At 42.6% G+C, this 19525-nt stretch overlaps 1 protein-coding gene across 2 annotated transcripts in view; it reads right to left on the reverse strand.

The window, feature by feature from the left end:
• The window catches only part of phf24 (PHD finger protein 24), a 64399-nt gene that overhangs the window by 19465 nt on the left and 25409 nt on the right, over positions 1-19525 (reverse strand). For both annotated transcript variants that reach the window (XM_034192234.1, XM_034192232.1), the window contains exons 4-5: positions 14464-14666; positions 3849-4015 (exon numbers count right to left, since the gene is read on the reverse strand). In XM_034192234.1, the coding sequence (XP_034048125.1) occupies positions 3849-4015; positions 14464-14666 (370 nt within the window). The remainder of the gene's footprint in view (positions 1-3848; positions 4016-14463; positions 14667-19525) is intronic.

The raw sequence follows: 19525 nt of genomic DNA on the forward strand, positions 1-19525 counted from the left end.
GGGATGGCAGGGGGAGAGAAGCTGCAGAGAGGTGTGTAAGACTACAACTCTGCTTCCTGGTCCCAACCCTGGATAGTCACGGTTTGGAGGGTTTAATAAAATTGGCCAGATTTCTAGAAATGAGAGCTGCTCCATCCAAAGTGGGATGAATGCCATCTCTTCTAACAAGACCAGGTTTTCCCCAGAAGCTTTGCCAATTATCTATGAAGTCCACCTCATTTTTTGGACACCACTGAGACAGCCAGCAATTCAAGGAGAACATGCGGCTAAACATGTCACTCCCGGTCCGATTGGGGAGGGGCCCAGAGAAAACTACAGAGTCCGACATTGTTTTTGCAAAGTTACACACCGATTCAATGTTAATTTTAGTGACCTCCGATTGGCGTAACTGGGTGCCGGCCTGCTTTTCCGGCTGCTCGGGATCCGCTGGAGGGCAGCTAACGGCGGCTAAGCTACCTTGGTCTGCAACGACTATAGGGGCCTGGCTAGCTGTAGGATTTTCCAAGGTGCGGAGCCGAGTCTCCAATTCGCCCAGCCTGGCCTCCAAAGCTACGAATAAGCTACACTTATTACAAGTACCATTACTGCTAAAGGAGGCCGAGGAATAACTAAACATTTCACACCCAGAGCAGAGAAGTGCAGGAGAGACAGGAGAAGCCGCCATGCTAAACCGGCTAAGAGCTAGTATCTGCGCTAAGCTAGGGGATTCCTAAAAACACACAAAGTGAAATAATGTGTAAATAATTTAGAGGTGAATTCAGCAGAGGGAGTGCTTTAGTTAAGGCACGTGAAGATTACACTGTGAATAGGGTTGCCAACCGTCCCTTGAAAAACGGAATCGTCCCTTATTTGGAAATAAAAGTGTGCGTTCCATATTGACCTGAAACGGGACGTAGTTTGTCCCGTATTTCTGTGAGAATCAAAAAGTCTGTAAAATGTCAATGGAATTGACTGGCGCTTTATATGGAAACTTACGGTAAATTTGATTCCCAGCCTCTCTCCTGCTTTTCACCAATGAGCTGACAGACACGAGTTGACAATACAGAATCACTCTTATCTCATTGGTCGAGGGACATCTGCTCGCAAGAAGATACCGACGTCATGAGCTGACGACAGTCGCTGGACGACAATAACAAAGCAGCATGGCTGATATCGATACAGACACCGACACTGGCACTGCAGATATGCCTACGGACAGCAATGTCTGTAACGTCGTTACTACTCCTCCTAAAAAAACAAACAAACAAAAAAGAATGCAAAAATACAGGGGCGAATGAGAAAAAGGAAAATGGCTGGGTGGAAAAGGTGTGCGACAACAGTATTGTTTACTTTTCAGACTTTATTTTTGCACTTTTTATTACACTAAATGTGTAAATGTGCACTGTTACATTGTTTTGCACTGTTACATTGTTTTGGATGATGCAAATTTTCTATTGTTTTTTTTTTTTTTTTAATTTATATAATTTAAGTTAAGAGCAGGGGTGGTGGCCAAGTGGTTAATGCGCTTGGTTTTAGTTCAGAAGGTTCTGGGTTCAAATCCCACCCCTGCCACATTTCTCCATGCAATGTGGAGTTGCGTCAGGAAGGGCATCTGGCGTAAAACCTGTGCCAAATCAACATGCAGATCCACCTTGGATTTGCTGTGGCGACCCCAAGTGCAAACAAGGGAGCAGCCAAAGGGACTTACTTATACAATTTAAGTTAAGCAATAACACTACAGAGATTTATTTTTTAAAGAAGACAGAATGCTCGTATTGAAATTGTGAGTGAAAATTTATTTTGCACTAAAAATAAATTGCTAAATAATAATTTGTTTTCCACGTGTTCATATCAGAACAAATGCATGTATGCATCTACCTAAATTCAGGGTCAAGTCAACAGTAGGTAAGTCCCTTCGGCTGCTCCCTTGTTTGCACTTGGGGTCGCCACAGCAAATCCAAGGTGGATCTGCATGTTGAATTGGCACAAGTTTTACACAAGTTTTACGCCGGATGCCCTTCCTGACGCAACTCCACATTACATGGAGCAATGTGGCAGGGGTGGGATTTGAACCTGGAACCTTCTGAACTGAAACCAAGCGCATTAACCACTTGGCCACCACCTCTGCTCGTCAAGTCAGTCAAATGGTTAAAAATCGTTTCACACAGACGCTGGGAAGGGTGAAGGCAATGGTCAGTCGGCCGGTCGGCCCTGGCGGTGAGGTGTCCCTTATTTATTTTTCAGAGAGTTGGCAACCCTAACTGTGAAACAAATCGTTATCTAGTTATCTAGATCAATCTAACTACGCAGATTAAACAGCTAACAGATACAGCAAAACACCGCTGTACTCCGGAACAGGAAGTGATACAATACTGCAGTGAGAGCCAACCACCAGTAGAGGCCAGTTAAACAACTCGAAGCCGTGCATTATATGGTTTGAATGCATGACGCGGAGTCTGAAACACTGTGCATTCAAGTGCATTCAAACCGTATAATGCACGGCTTCGAGTTGTTTAATCCGCTTATACTATGGTCCCACACAGTGAGCTAACACACATATTTATTTAAGTTAACAGAACTTGATAAAAATGTGTGAGTATTTGGGACTATTTTATGTTTTGTCTCTGATGCGCTTATCGAGTCTGCGGGCTCGCGCCATAGCGGGCCACTCACACCGACCCTCCTCTCTGCTGTGTCGCGCTGTGACAAACTCTGGTAACAAGTCCAGAAACTACACTCGCTGTTTTGATGCGGAGCACTCGGCCGCCCGCAAGGATAGAACCGTTCACTTCTTCTTTCCCATCTTCAATCTTGTCCAGTTCGTCCAATGTTAAATCTTTACGCCGTTGCTTTTGCTGTTCTTCTCGTCTGCTGTCCTCCTCTTTCCATTCCTCAAACGTTTTATTTTGGCCAACAATATTAAACTTCACTTGGAAATCCATGTTTTATCGCGTTTCTGTCATTCACTTGTCAAAACACAGCTGATCTGCGCCAACAGATTTGTGCGTTGCTATGGTGACAACCAGAGCAGAGTGATTATAACAGTGACTTAACTCGTGTGCGTATAAAGGAAAATAATGCATGCCAGTTAGACATGGAATTCTCACTGACCGTGGTATAAATATATATATATATATATATATATATATATATATATATAAATCATTGCCTTCGCTGCATGGACACCAAGAAGAGAATTCCAAGTTTCCAAGTGCATGTTTTCTTGGGCAGTTGCTGTTTTGGTACAGATAAATGACTGATTTTCAAACTCTTGTCAAACTTTTTTTTCTTAAAACTATTTCTCTTTGTAATTCAATTCAGGAAATAAAAGGTTGAGGGTTGGTTTTCAGTGTTACATATCCCTTGGAGTTCAGTGAAACAAATCAAGATCATGTACATACATCTGTATGTATGTGGGTATGTTGACGTGTGGGTATGCCCCACACCCCCCCACCCACACCCCCCCACCCACACACACACACACACACACCACACACACACACACACACACACACACACACCACACACAACACACACACACACACACACACACACCACACACAACCCCCAGCACACACTTCTTGTCAGATCTAACTCAATTTGGGGTATAATTTGTTTTACAAAACAAATAAGCTGACATATAAATAAATGTGCACTTAAAATCTGTGAAATTAGTGACAGATTTTTAAAAATTGTGTGAAAATTTGATTTTTTATACAATTTCCAGTGCAAGACACAACAAATGTGCTCTGACAGCAAGAAACCCAACAATTTAAAGTCAGCTTTATGTAGTCTTTGTGTTAATATTTTTTGTCAGATATTTCCCCCGTTTGAGCGTCGTGCTGTGCGTCTGTGTGAGATGCGGTCACCTCACGTTGCAGGACTGTGAATCTTTGTTGAGTTTGTGGAACCAGGACGCCTGAGCCTGCCGCCATTCTGCTTTGGTGATCACACCGTCTTTGTCCAGGTCCAGACCTAGGAATATTGACCGTGCATTCTCTCTCTCTTTGGCAGTCAGCAGACGCACCAGTGAATTCTAACAACAACAACAACAAAAAAACGTGTGAGATGAGGTGGCCTGAATGATCTGAATCTATTCACCCTTTTTTGTGATTGTGACATCTGGATGTTCAGGTTCAGTCCTTTGGCTTTAATCATTCTCAATCACATTAGTGCTGGCTGATACCATCGGAAATGTGGCTTTATTAACGCTACCCCACAGTGACAGACACAGTCCACAACCTGCAAATTTAATCTCCCCCATCAGAGATTTCCACCCAAATATACAAAGAACATTACTCAAACCAAAGCTTGTCTGACAATAACAAAACATCGTGCAGGTGAATAAATGCTGTTTTCGCTCCTGAGTCATTCGATCAGATTCATTTCAACATCATGCCTTTGTTGTGATGTCCTCTCCGGGGATTGACTAGTGTGCTTAGATGACTTTTGACAGGCGCACAGCATGCCAATAAAGCTGCCTCACTTTGATATATCGGCCAACAACAGCAGACCCAAATCTCCAAACTTTATCCCAGTTCACTGTTGATCTATTCAAAGATCAACAGTAAGATGGACAGTTTGCTGTATGGCCCCTTTGTTGATATTATGGTGTCAAAATAGAGGGGGAAAAAATGTAATAAAGATTTAATATTTTGGACCTGTTACTTTTATTGATGCACCATAAAATGTCACACTATGCAAAAGATCCAAATCAAACCTAAGCGCAAACGTCTTGGTTTCAATAAGGTTCTACTACTTCCAATTTTACTTTAAAGTAATTTAAGATTATGGGCCCTATCTTGACAATCTGTAGTGCAGACAAAATTGTACACTAGAGATGCATTTGGAGTGTGACAAATGTATGTTCTTATGTACAAAGCAGGTAATCTGAGCACAAAGTTGGGTGCAGGGTAGCAGGTTATTAAATCATGTCAATAATTATGGGTGTAACAGACTAAGTGGGAAGTAAACCCAAGACCTTCTCGCTCTGAGGCAGCAGTGCTAACCATTATGGGCTCATTCACTCTATGACATGAAGTGACTGGCGCTGGCCAATGTAGCGGATTCTCAAAAATCTCTCTGAAACACAGGAGAATGTTCATTACAGGGGTCCTAATTTCCTGTCTTCAATGCAAGTAAATGTAGCTCAGCAGAGGGTGACACTGTACTGACAGAGCGCACCTGTCCTACATGTTTTCTAATTCTAACACATACTCTAACAGATCCACTCCCAAACAATTAACTCTATCAGGTGTGCTCAACCAATGACAAGCTGGAAAACAGCACTTTTAAAAAAGCAGGTGTGACTTGAGTAGGTCAACGTGGAAAACACGCAGGACAGGTGCCCTCCAGGAACAGGGTTGGTGACCCCTGCTGTAGGACATAGTTCAACTTTTGGCATCCGAGGGTGGGCATATTGGTAGTGCACTCCGAGAAGCAGGAGGAGCTGATTGTTGACGACGTTTGAGATGTCACATGACATTACCTATATACGTATAAGCTCAACGTAACTTTGTGATTGCGTCAATTGCTACTTGTGCATCGTCGAGACATATTACTTTGTATCTTCATATTTCTTCATACCCAAGGGATCTAGTGTAGCTAGTGCATCCAGTCAAACTTCCGACATTGGTCGCCGGAGGTGAACAGAGCAGTAATGGCATACTAGCGGAGGGGCCACAGTTGTAGCAGAGCTCAATTCTTGCTGGCATTTTAGCATGAATGTCAAAGATTACCTTTGAAACAAGATTCCAAATGCGTTCTACACCGCACAACGTGCACAAAACAGCCTGTAGATAATTTCTCTGTGATTCTGGGAGCAATGAGAGATGGTTTCATAAGCAGAGTTCTGAGAGCAAATGTGTCATTGGCTACGAAATGATCATTTTATTTTATTTTTATATAGTGTGGCATCAAGCAGGACAAAACCGGGTCGCATTGGCACGACAAATTGCGCAGCAGTCCAGGGATCAAATTCATGCAAGTATCAATGTGGCTTAACTTCTCCGGATGATCAAGTTCAAATTCTGTACCTCGACATTGTCTGGAATCAAGGACTCATGAATGATCATCCGCAAAGGAATTGATTGAAGCTGGAACTGGTCAGATCTGTGTAAACTTTCAACACTAATATTTCGGAATGTGTGGGTGTCAGGGTAAGTTTAATACTTTCCTCACATCATTTAAGGTAAATTAGATTTCTGGCTCGATATCCAGGTCAGAACAGTATTTTAACACGTATTTTGTGAGCTTTTTTGCCGTGTGTGTTCACTCGCACATGAAACGTGTGTTCAAATGCACATGAAACATTTCACATTCAGGCACTTCAATATTTTGACCAGTGTTGCCGACTGAACGGTTCGCCCTAAAAATCGATCTGCCCTGCCTTCACTGCGCATGCGTCATTAGCCGCGGTTCACCGATTATCACCTTGTTTCTGCTTAAAACTGCACTACATGTTGTGTGTTTGGGGGGGGCGTGGCTGGATGTTTTGGTGTTCTTTTCTTTTCTTTGCTCTCCAGGTGGCATGAGGGCTGATTTGTCTGTGAAGAAGGTGCTGGCTGAAGAGTCTTCACCCTCATTAACATCATGGAAAGCACCTGTGAGTGGTGCTCACGTGCAACCTGGACGACTTGCAGCTGAAGCAGATAATTGGATGGTGTTCTGCATTTAAGTCATGTGTGATTCAAGCAGAACTGCCGGGAACTCGACCTTGTGACGTTCGTTTGTGAGACGCTGAGGACCGCGCCTGGGTTTTGACACATCGAGCCCGTGAAGCGGGGAGGGGTGAGGACACATGCTGTCAGCACACACGAAAGGTAATTGAGTGTTTGAGTAGTTGTTGATAGTGCTGGTGTTTGTTGCACAGTATACTGGAATTGTGAAGAGAATTGTGCAGTTTGCTTCTCACTGCTGTGGCGTGAAGGATAAGTGATCCTCCACTTGTTGTGAGAAGCTGCTCATTTGCATAAAGTAAAAAAAAGGACACTGACCTGAGTGTGTTGCTGATAGCGTGTGTTTATTGGAAGATATAGTTGTATCTGTTGCCTTACCTCACCTCTCTTTGCTTCACAGAGAATCAGTTTGTCGTGTCCACCTGGGGGGTGTTTGGCGGTGGTAGGAAGTCCAGGAGCGCCGGCTTTAATCCTTGCGGGCGCTGGAGAGCGAGCCACGAATCACTCCACCAGAGGGACGTTGTTTTTATGTTTTTACACTTTTAAGCACAGGTGAATAATAAATAGTTTCTGTTTGGAACCGCTCTCTGGTTATTTTTAGTGCTGGGTCCTGTCTGACGCAGGTCCACTCCTCAACCCGCGTCGACACATAACAGTAGTTCCCGGCCATTCCATAATGGACCCAGCGGCAGAGGCGGTTCCTTTTGCCGAAAAGATTCAAGAACACTTGGAGAAAATATGGGAGCAATTACAGCATCTCGCAAATCAAATTAAACAAACAGACGCCCGTGTTACGGAGCTTGCAGCTCAAGCCGTTCCGCTTCCTGCAGCGCCAGCTGCGGCATCATCGATACCAGGGCAGATAACTCCGTCACCCAGAGATTCGGTGTTTGAACCGATCATTTGTCATCCGGAGCCTTATGCGGGAGACGTCGAAGCTTGTGCTTCGTTTCTGATGCAATGTTCTCTGGTTTTTGCTCAGCGACCGGCTTCCTTCTCTTCTGATGGAAGCCGTGTTTCGTATGTGACAAATTTGCTCCGAGGTGACGCCTTAGCTTGGGTCACAGCATTGTGGAGTAACAACTCGCCATTGTTAGGGTCCTTTAAGGATTTCTCCCGGGAGTTCCGACTGGTTTTTGACCATCCGGTGAAAACGAATACCGTTGCTCAACGGTTGCTGAATCTCAGGCAGGGGAGGCGGAGTGCGGCGGAATATTCCGTGGACTTCCGGATTTTTTCTGCTCAATCAGGTTGGAATGCCGCAGCATTACGGGGCGTGTTTGTAGACGGGTTAAATGAGTCATTAAAAGACGAGCTGGCGGTCCGTGATGAGCCAAACGATTTAGACGAGCTAATATCGTTGTTGATTCGTCTAGATGATCGGATGAAGGAGCGTGGACGCGAGAGAGGACGCCCATCAGAGCGTTTTTTTTTGTCTCGGGACTTTCCCCGACACAAAGCCCCACTGAGGCTCCTCCGACGGGACCTCCGGCTCCTCCTATTGACGAGCCCATGCAGCTCGGACGAGTCGAGATTCCTGTATTGCCCCGACACGTAAGCGTCAAGAGAAATAACGGTGACATAACTCCAAGTGTTCTGGGACAGGCAAAAGAACCCACATAAAAAAAAAAAAAAAAAAAAAAAAAACTATTCTAGCACAAGTAAATGTTTTGTTTTCTTTAATCAGGGGTTATACTTGTTTGGGGAGGTAGGGGCGTATCTGGTGGAGTGATAGGCGGTTAGAAGCCCGCCTGGGCTCACTTACTTGTCAATTTTGTATGTGTTTTTAGGTATTTTCTGTTTGGGTTGTTGGGTCGTTTTGTTTTGTTGCTTTTATTTCTCTACATTCCTAACCCCAACCTCACTTGCCCTTAGACCGCTTGTCTTGTGGGTTGTGGGGTGGTGCAGGTTGGTCACGCTGGGCATTCTCAGAAGACCTCTGCACCTGGGGGGGGGGTGTTAGAGGCGTTCTTTTTAGTTTGGTTAGGGCCCGGTTCCACTCCAGCCTCGGTGAGCCTTTGTACCGATTGTCATGGGTGTTGCCGGGGTGTGGTGCAGCGGAGACATGCCTCAGTCGGAGGGGTGGGCCGATCTGTTGCCGTTTGCCATTTCGGTAGTTCCACCCCTCCCGAGTGGCTGGGGTATGGTCGAGTTGGGGCACCGGACGTATTTCCGGTTCTCCGCTGCGCCTTGGGGTTGGAGCTGGGTTAGTTTTTACCTGTTCCCTTCTCCGGCTTAATATTTTGAGCCGTTCGCCAAAATAGAGCCGCCGAGGGGCTCTGGGAGGGACCTGGGGTCTTTCGGGGTGCCGGGGAGGGTAACAGGGTTTATGGTCGTTTTATATCCCCCCGGGGTTGTTTTTGGTTGTCCTCCGGGGGTTGGTTTTTGGTTTTATTTTGTTTCCTTCCGGGTTCCGCCTCCAGGGTTGATGGGACGGTCCTCTGGGGGGGAATTGGCTTGGGACCGACCGGCCAAGTGTGACCGGATCTGGGGTTCCGGGGTTGTGGGGAGGGTACCTCCTGGGGTTGATGATACGGTCCCTGGGGGGCACCGTTTTACTCCATGTAGACCTGGGGACCTTTGTGGGATTACGGTTTTGGCTGTTCCTCCTGGAACTGGCAATGAAGGCCTTCTGAGGGGGGGTTGGGCTCTGCAAGTCATTCTGGGGGGGTTGTTTGTTATTTTTCTTTTATGCATTTACGTTTGTACTGTGTTTGTGGGACTGTGTTGGGTTTTTGTGTTTGGGAGTTTTTCTTTTCCTCCCGGGGTTTGATGGGACGGTCCCCTGGGGAGGTTTTGGGTGGGTTTTATGTTTTTTTTTGTGTGAGTGGACTTGTTCTGGGGACTGTTTAGGGGCTTTTGTTGATTCCAGCCGGCCTTCCAGCTGCGGTGCCTGTCTTACCGTCTGCTTCCTGACGTGGACCCCGGAGGGAGGTGCTGTTCTCGGACCTGGTCTGTTCGGTCACCGGGAGGCTTCCCGTTGATGGGGGGGTACTGTTGTGTGTTGGGGGGGGCGTGGCTGGATGTTTTGGTGTTCTTTTCTTTTCTTTGCTCTCCAGGTGGCATGACGCAGGTCCGCTCCTCAACCCGCGTCGACACATAACACTACAGTCATCATCTGCAGCCCCAATTCCAATAAAGTTGGGATGGTGTGTAAAATGTAAATAAAACAGAATACAATGATTTGCAAATCCTCTTCAACCAAATCCTCTTCACCACAAAGACAAGATATTTAATGTTCAAACTGATAAATTTTATTGTTTTTGTGCGAATATTTGCTCATTTTGAAATGGATGCCTGCAACGCGTTTCAAAAAAGTTGGGACAGTGGTATGTTTACCACTGTGTTACATCACCTTTCCTTCTAACAACACTCAATAAGCATTTGGGAACTGAGGACACTAATTGTTGAAGCTTTGTAGGTGGAATTCTTTCCCATTTATGCTTGATGTACGACTTCAGTTGTTCAACAGTCCAGGGTCTCTGTTGTCATATTTTGCGCTTCATAATGCGCCACACATTTTCAATAGGCAACAGGTCTGGACTTCAGGCAGGCCAGTCTAGTACTTGCACTCTTTTACTATGAAGCCACACTGTTGTAACACGTGTAGAATGTGGCTTGGCATTGTCTTGCTGAAATAAGCAGGGACATCCCTGAAAAAGACGTTGCTTGGATGGCAGCATGTGTTGGTGCCATCACAGATGTGTAAGTTTCCCATGCCATGGGCACTAACACAACCCCAGTACCATCACAGATGCTGGCTTTTGAACTTTTCGCTGGTAACAATCTGGATGGTCTTTTTCCTCTTTTGTCCGGAGGATTCAACGTCCATGATTTCCAAAAGCAATTTGAAATGTGGACTCATCAGACGACAGCTCACTTTTCCACTTTGCGTCTGTCCATTTCAAATGAGCTCGGGCCCAGAGAAGGCAGCAACATTTCTGGATGTTGTTGATGTATGGCTTTCGCGTTGATTTGTAGAGTTTTAACTTGCAGATGTAGCGACGTACTGTGTCAATTGACAATGGTTTTCTGAAGTGTTCCTGAACTCACGCGGTAAGATCCTTTACACAATGATGTCTGTTTTTAATGCAGTGCCGCCTGAGGGATCGAAGGTAACTGGCATTCGTTGTTGGTTTTTGGCCTTGACGCATACGTGTCGAAAGGTCTCTAGATTCTCTGAATCTTCTGATTATATTATGGACTGTAGATGATGGAATCCCTAAATTCCTTGCAATTGAACATTGAGAAACATTGTTCTTAAACTGTTGGACTATTTTTTTCACACAGTTGTTCACAAAGTGGTGATCCTTGCCCCATCTTTGCTTGTGAACAGGTGAGCCTTTTAGGGATGCTCCTTTTATACCCAATCATGACACTCACCTGTTTCCAATTAACCTGTTCACCCATAGAGTGTTACAAACAGGTGTTCTCTGAGCATTCATCAACTTTCCCAGTCTTTTGTCCCAGCTTTTATGAAACATGTTGCAGGCATCCATTTCAAAATGAGCAAATAGTTGCACAAAAGCAAAAAAGTCTATCAGTTTGAACATTAAATATCTTGTCTTTGTGGTGTATTCAACTGAATATAGGTTGAAGAGGATTTGCAAATCATTGTATTCTGTTTTTTTTTACATTTCAAACAATGTCCCAACTTCACTGGAATTGGGGTTGTATCTCAGATATCTGAAGCTTCTGTACAACAATCATTTCCACATTTCCAGCATTATTTCATCATAAAAGGCGGATGAAGCAATCAGAGTGACGTAGCTACATGAGCTGCAAGTTCATGGATGCTTAGGAGGAAAAAAAAAAGACAGCAAATTGATTCATCTATAATATTCAAGACAGCAAAAGTAACCCCGAATGCTATAGGCGTTTGGAAAGCTAAGGGGGGGTCTGGGGGGGATGTCTCCCCCCAACCCCCCAGAAAATTTAGAGAATACAAGTGGCCTGTAGTGCATTCTGGTGCATTCTTTGGACTAAATTTGGACCTGAAACAGCTGTTAAATTTCTCTTGTGATCTCATGCAGTATGGCACAACATATGGCTTTTGAATGCTTGTTGTGCATCCTGCAGGAGCATGTACAGAATATAACAACACAACAGTTTACAAAAATAGCTAAATCTTCATGAAAACTTTAGTTTGTTTGTGATATACTAGGCAATTAAAAATCATAACTCTCAACTAAAATGTTATAAATAACTTCAAAACACAGCTGACCCTTCTCACCCTGCACACGGGCTATTCGAACCACTCCCATCGGGCAGGAGGCTACGGTCCATCCGGACCAGAACCTCCCGCCATAAGAACAGTTTCTTCCCCTCTGCCATTAGACTCATGAACACTTCATAACTCAGTCACCTTAACCTTAACTCTGTCACTTTATCATTTTATCACGGGTCACTTTAGACAAATGTACTTTGGTTTTTAATTGCACTCCTCCCACTGCACTGTTGTTCTGTTTGTGTCTTTGCACATAGCCTTTCATATTTCATATTTTATCTTATTTTAGCACATATTTTATCTTAGCATTTTATATTGCTCTCTGTTTAATGTTGCACCATTATACCAAAGCAAATTCCTAGTCTGTGAATCCTGGTTATTGGCAATGGCAATAAACGTCTTCTGAGTTCTGAGTTCTGAAACTACTTTCAGACTAGGTAAAGAGATATCATATCATAATATCATACCATAATACTGAAGCCACTCGATTACTATTATTCATTCAATAATCAGGGTTGGGTAGGATTACTTGGAAATGTAATCCTAAAGTAATCAGATTACAAGTAATCCAAATGTATTTACATACATACATGTAATCCACATGTATTCTTTCAAAGTAATCCTACCCAACCTTGTCAATAATGCACAACAATAAAAATTTAAATTTGTTTAAATCAGGGGTGCTTTTAAAATCAGGCTTTTAATGAGCCTTTCATTGGATTCAGGTGTGTTGGAGCAGGGAGACAACTCAGAGTATCAGGAAGGTAGCTCTCGAGGACCGAACTTGAGCACCGTTCGGTCTGCAACACCGGCATTCAAAATGGCAAACTGCTCTCCATGAAGGCACACTCGTGTTAAGTAGGCAGCATTGGGACTGCGCTCTCTTGTACTCATATACATCTCTATGGAGAGCAAGAACACTATCATATTTAGGGGTATGAAGGAATGGAATTTATTACCGGATCACATTAAACTCACTTCTAATGATTGTTTTTTTTTTTTTGTTTTTTTTTTTTTAAAAACCTCTGAAACTGCATTTGTTGGTGTAACGAGCAATCTGTGTCAAACCTTTAAACATGTATAGACAGTTTTTTTTATGCCCATGTGTGATGATGAATTTGATTTGATTTGACTTTTATTTTCTTGATTTTTATTTTCATTTTTTTTTTTTATTATTATATATTTTTTGAATGTATTTTGATTTATTGTGTTTGGAAATTTGTGTGGACCCCAGGAAGAGCTAATGGGGATCCTAATAAAATAAAATAAAATAAAAAATAAAAATGGCTAAAAGCTAAATCCTAAAAAGACAGATGGCATTCTTTTAAGTTGTTGGCATTTTGTTTTTGCGTTTGAATGATTATGAAAGAGGAAAAAGCCTTTTTTGATTGTTATTTTAAAGCCTGCCAGATAATGACAGGTTCACTCTAAAAATAAAGATACCCTCCACAGAACAGTGTCTGTTTTTCTTACGTAACATCTCCTAGGATGTTTTATTTTTGCTGCAAACCGTGACGTCTGTCCACAGTGTGTCACTGTGCTACTTTTTCAGAATCATCTGTTGAGGAGAGACAGGTTTTCTTGAACTTGTTTGATATCTGTGCTTGTCATGAGCATAGATTATCCCAGGGATGGATCCACGGGTGGGGGGAGTAACACCCCCCCATCCCTACCAGGCAAAAAAAAAAAAAAAGAAAAAGAAACAGAAAGAAGAGAAAACAAGAGGAAGTTTTTACATTTGATAATCTGTTTACCACAATTTTTTTGGTCATTAGCTTTCACTGGGGAAAAAAGCTGAACATATGTTCATATCTTCAACAATATGAAATAATTTTTACATTGTATCATCTGTTCATAGATGCATGATACTATAATACTATCATGCAGTATTACAGTGTTTTTTGGAGGTTCCTGGACAATCTGTCAAAAATTTACTGGTGATTATAAAAGATATGGTTTACAATAAAATTAATATTTTATTTTGAAGATTTTACTTTTTTAATGTTGGTATTCACAATGGAAATTACTATTTACTAATTACTACTCATTAAAAAATATTATTTTTAATTTCATTGACAATATTACGCTGTCATTCCATGAATGAATGGTATCCATTCAGCAGATTGCCCAACTGCGATGAATCAGACCCCCACCCCAATAAAATTTTCTGGATCCACCCCTGCATTATCCTGAATTGTAGCATCAGAAATTGAATTAACCAATCAAAGTCAAGCCCAGCTTTGTCCAGACTGGCTTGTTTGCAGAAATATTTTCAGCCCAGTCTTATGCTTATTTCATGATGCTGTCATGAAATGTGTCGCATTTTCATGACGGCATCAAGTGTCGGGTTGATATTTTTGAATAAGGGCTCAGGAGAAGTGTGTATTTAGAACTTTTTCACCAATTTATCAAACAATTCTTGTGAAAGAAAAACACACAAAATTATTTTTACACATCTGAAAACAGTTCCAGAGAAGATCATTTATGACTACGTTCCAAATGAGCTAAAATCCTGAGGTTTTGAATCCACTAATGGAACATAAGAAGCTTCACCATCCACATCTGGTTCTGGTACTTTACCTCCGTGCGAAATTTCCTCAGCACCACCAGAGACTCAAAGTATAGGAAATCCGACCATTCAATGTGGCCTTTCTTCTCAGGGTCCAGCGCCGCAAACTGGGCCAGGACCTCCTCCTCCTGCTCGTCGGTCAGGTCCTTATCGAACTGCTGCTTGGATACAAAGTGACGGTACTGCAGCAGTTCATCTGACACCAGGCATGACTCTACAGTGACAAGCAACAATTCATCACATCACAGCTAATTAGCTGCCACACAGGCTTCCAGTTACAATTAACTTAGGAGAGCAGCAGAACCTCCTCACTGCGGCTTTGCGCCGCACGAGTCGGAGAATAATGCCTCACATTTGCTGGAGGAACAGGTTGAGTGTACATACTGTAACAGCAATCTGATTTTTTAAAAAAGATGCAACAAAATATTCATTATCGTCAGTGTTATCTCACCTCATAGCAAAAGCTGGAGTGCTAAAATCTCATAGCCAAACACTTTATAGTACAGAAAAAAATTACCATATTGAATAAATGTTACTCTCGGCAGCTTTTTGCCAAGTTGTTGGCAAATAAAATTCTTCTTGCAAATTAGGACTCCGAATGGTAAGAAAGATACTGTATTTTGTGAACAAAGAACTTGGCCAACAAATAAAACATCAACACAAGTCACTTATTGGACTGCATTTACGTAGCGCTTTTCCATCTGCATCAGAAGCTCAAAGCACCTTACAATGATGCCTCACATTCACCCATTCACACTCGCACACCAATGTCAGGGTGCTGCCATGCAAGGCGCTCACTACACACCGGGAGCAACTAGGGGATTAAGGACCTTGTTCAAGGGTCCTGATTTTCTGGTCTGGCTGGGTTTTGAACATTGGATCCTCTGGTCTGAAGCCCAAGGCTTAACCACAAGACCATCACCTCACTGCTTATTCACTAACTCCAGTACTCATAGAGGGCAAGTTAGGATTTTAAGTAGGTTATATACTATAAATCCAAGCTACCTATAAATCAATCAATCAATCAATTTTTTTTTTATATAGCGCCAAATCACAACAAACAGTTGCCCCAAGGCGCTTTATATTGTAAGGCAAGGCCATACAATAATGATGTAAAACCCCAACGGTCAAAACGACCCCCTGTGAGCAAGCACTTGGCTACAGTGGGAAGGAAAAACTCCCTTTTAACAGGAAGAAACCTCCAGCAGAACCAGGCTCAGGGAGGGGCAGTCTTCTGCTGGGACTGGTTGGGGCTGAGGGAGAGAACCAGGAAAAAGACATGCTGTGGAGGGGAGCAGAGATCGATCACTAATGATTAAATGCAGAGTGGTGCATACAGAGCAAAAAGAGAAAGAAACAGTGCATCATGGGAACCCCCCAGCAGTCTACGTCTATAGCAGCATAACTAAGGGATGGTTCAGGGTCACCTGATCCAGCCCTAACTATAAGCTTTAGCAAAAAGGAAAGTTTTAAGCCTAATCTTAAAAGTAGAGAGGGTGTCTGTCTCCCTGGTCTGAATTGGGAGCTGGTTCCACAGGAGAGGAGCCTGAAAGCTGAAGGCTCTGCCTCCCATTCTACTCTTACAAACCCTAGGAACTACAAGTAAGCCTGCAGTCTGAGAGCGAAGCGCTCTATTGGGGTGATATGGTACTACGAGGTCCCTAAGATAAGATGGGACCTGATTATTCAAAACCTTATAAGTAAGAAGAAGAATTTTAAATTCTATTCTAGAATTAACAGGAAGCCAATGAAGAGAGGCCAATATGGGTGAGATATGCTCTCTCCTTCTAGTCCCCGTCAGCACTCTAGCTGCAGCATTTTGAATTAACTGAAGGCTTTTTAGGGAACTTTTAGGACAACCTGATAATAATGAATTACAATAGTCCAGCCTAGAGGAAATAAATGCATGAATTAGTTTTTCAGCATCACTCTGAGACAAGACCTTTCTGATTTTAGAGATATTGCGTAAATGCAAAAAACCAGTCCTACATATTTGTTTAATATGCGCTTTGAATGACATATCCTGATCAAAAATGACTCCAAGATTTCTCACAGTATTACTAGAGGTCAGGGTAATGCCATCCAGAGTAAGGATCTGGTTAGACACCATGTTTCTAAGATTTGTGGGGCCAAGTACAATAACTTCAGTTTTATCTGAGTTTAAAAGCAGGAAATTAGAGGTCATCCATGTCTTTATGTCTGTAAGACAATCCTGCAGTTTAGCTAATTGGTGTGTGTCCTCTGGCTTCATGGATAGATAAAGCTGGGTATCATCTGCGTAACAATGAAAATTTAAGCAATACCGTCTAATAATACTGCCTAAGGGAAGCATATATAAAGTGAATAAAATTGGTCCTAGCACAGAACCTTGTGGAACTCCATAATTAACTTTAGTCTGTGAAGAAGATTCCCCATTTACATGAACAAATTGTAATCTATTAGACAAATATGATTCAAACCACCGCAGCGCAGTGCCTTTAATACCTATGGCATGCTCTAATCTCTGTAATAAAATTTTATGGTCAACAGTATCAAAAGCAGCACTGAGGTCTAACAGAACAAGCACAGAGATGAGTCCACTGTCCGAGGCCATAAGAAGATCATTTGTAACCTTCACTAATGCTGTTTCTGTACTATGATGAATTCTAAAACCTGACTGAAACTCTTCAAATAGACCATTCCTCTGCAGATGATCAGTTAGCTGTTTTACAACTACCCTTTCAAGAATTTTTGAGAGAAAAGGAAGGTTGGAGATTGGCCTATAATTAGCTAAGATAGCTGGGTCAAGTGATGGCTTTTTAAGTAATGGCTTAATTACTGCCACCTTAAAAGCCTGTGGTACATAGCCAACTAACAAAGATAGATTGATCATATTTAAGATCGAAGCATTAAATAATGGTAGGGCTTCCTTGAGCAGCCTGGTAGGAATGGGGTCTAATAAACATGTTGATGGTTTGGATGAAGTAACTAATGAAAATAACTCAGACAGAACAATCGGAGAGAAAGAGTCTAACCAAATACCGGCATCACTGAAAGCAGCCAAAGATAACGATACGTCTTTGGGATGGTTATGAGTAATTTTTTCTCTAATAGTTAAAATTTTGTTAGCAAAGAAAGTCATGAACTCATTACTAGTTAAAGATAATGGAATACTCAGCTCAATAGAGCTCTGACTCTTTGTCAGCCTGGCTACAGTGCTGAAAAGAAACCTGGGGTTGTTCTTATTTTCTTCAATTAGTGATGAGTAGAAAGATGTCCTAGCTTTACGGAGGGCTTTTTTATAGAGCAACAGACTCTTTTTCCAGGCTAAGTGAAGATCTTCTAAATTAGTGAGACGCCATTTCCTCTCCAACTTACGGGTTATCTGCTTTAAGCTACGAGTTTGAGAGTTATACCATGGAGTCAGACACTTCTGATTTAAAGCTCTCTTTTTCAGAGGAGCTACAGCATCCAAAGTTGTCTTCAATGAGGATGTAAAACTATTGACGAGATACTCTATCTCCCTTACAGAGTTTAGGTAGCTACTCTGCACTGTGTTGTTATATGGCATTAGAGAACATAAAGAAGGAATCATATCCTTAAACCTAGTTACAGCGCTTTCTGAAAGACTTCTAGTGTAATGAAACTTATTCCCTACTGCTGGGTAGTCCATCAGAGTAAATGTAAATGTTATTAAAAAATGATCAGACAGAAGGGAGTTTTCAGGGAATACTGTTAAGTCTTCTATTTCCATACCATAAGTCAGAACAAGATCTAAGATATGATTAAAGTGGTGGGTGGACTCATTTACTTTTTGAGCAAAGCCAATAGAGTCTAATAATAGATTAAATGCAGTGTTGAGGCTGTCATTCTCAGCATCTGTGTGGATGTTAAAATCGCCCACTATAATTATCTTATCTGAGCTAAGCACTAAGTCAGACAAAAGGTCTGAAAATTCACAGAGAAACTCACAGTAACGACCAGGTGGACGATAGATAATAACAAATAAAACTGGTTTTTGGGACTTCCAATTTGGATGGACAAGACTAAGAGACAAGCTTTCAAATGAATTAAAGCTCTGTCTGGGTTTTTGATTAATTAATAAGCTGGAATGGAAGATTGCTGCTAATCCACCGCCCCGGCCCGTGCTACGAGCATTCTGACAGTTAGTGTGACTCGGGGGTGTTGACTCATTTAAACTAACATATTCATCCTGCTGTAACCAGGTTTCTGTTAGGCAGAATAAATCAATATGTTGATCAATTATTATATCATTTACCAACAGGGACTTAGAAGAGAGAGACCTAATGTTTAATAGACCACATTTAACTGTTTTAGTCTGTGGTGCAGTTGAAGGTGCTATATTATTTTTTCTTTTTGAATTTTTATGCTTAAATAGATTTTTGCTGGTTATTGGTAGTCTGGGAGCAGGCACCGTCTCTACGGGGATGGGGTAATGAGGGGATGGCAGGGGGAGAGAAGCTGCAGAGAGGTGTGTAAGACTACAACCCTGCTTCCTGGTCCCAACCCTGGATAGTCACGGTTTGGAGGATTTAAGAAAATTAGCCAGATTTCTAGAAATGAGAGCTGCTCCATCCAAAGTGGGATGGATGCCGTCTCTCCTAACAAGACCAGGTTTTCCCCAGAAGCTTTGCCAATTATCTATGAAGCCCACCTCATTTTTTGGACACCACTCAGACAGACAGCAATTCAAGGAGAACATGCGGCTAAACATGTCACTCCCGGTCTGATTGGGGAGGGGCCCAGAGAAAACTACAGAGTCCGACATTGTTTTTGCAAAGTTACACACCGATTTAATGTTAATTTTAGTGACCTCCGATTGGCGTAACCGGGTGTCATTACTGCCGACGTGAATTACAATCTTACCAAATTTACGCTTAGCCTTAACCAGCAGTTTCAAATTTCCTTCAATGTCGCCTGCTCTGGCCCCCGGAAGACAATTGACTATGGTTGCTGGTGTCGCTAACTTCACATTTCTCAAAACAGAGTCGCCAATAACCAGAGTTTGATCCTCGGCGGGTGTGTCGTCGAGTGGGGAAAAACGGTTAGAAATGTGAACGGGTTGGCGGTGTA

The sequence above is a fragment of the Thalassophryne amazonica genome, chromosome 17, assembly GCF_902500255.1.
Source record: "Thalassophryne amazonica chromosome 17, fThaAma1.1, whole genome shotgun sequence".
Classification (NCBI taxonomy): Eukaryota; Metazoa; Chordata; class Actinopteri; order Batrachoidiformes; family Batrachoididae; genus Thalassophryne; species Thalassophryne amazonica.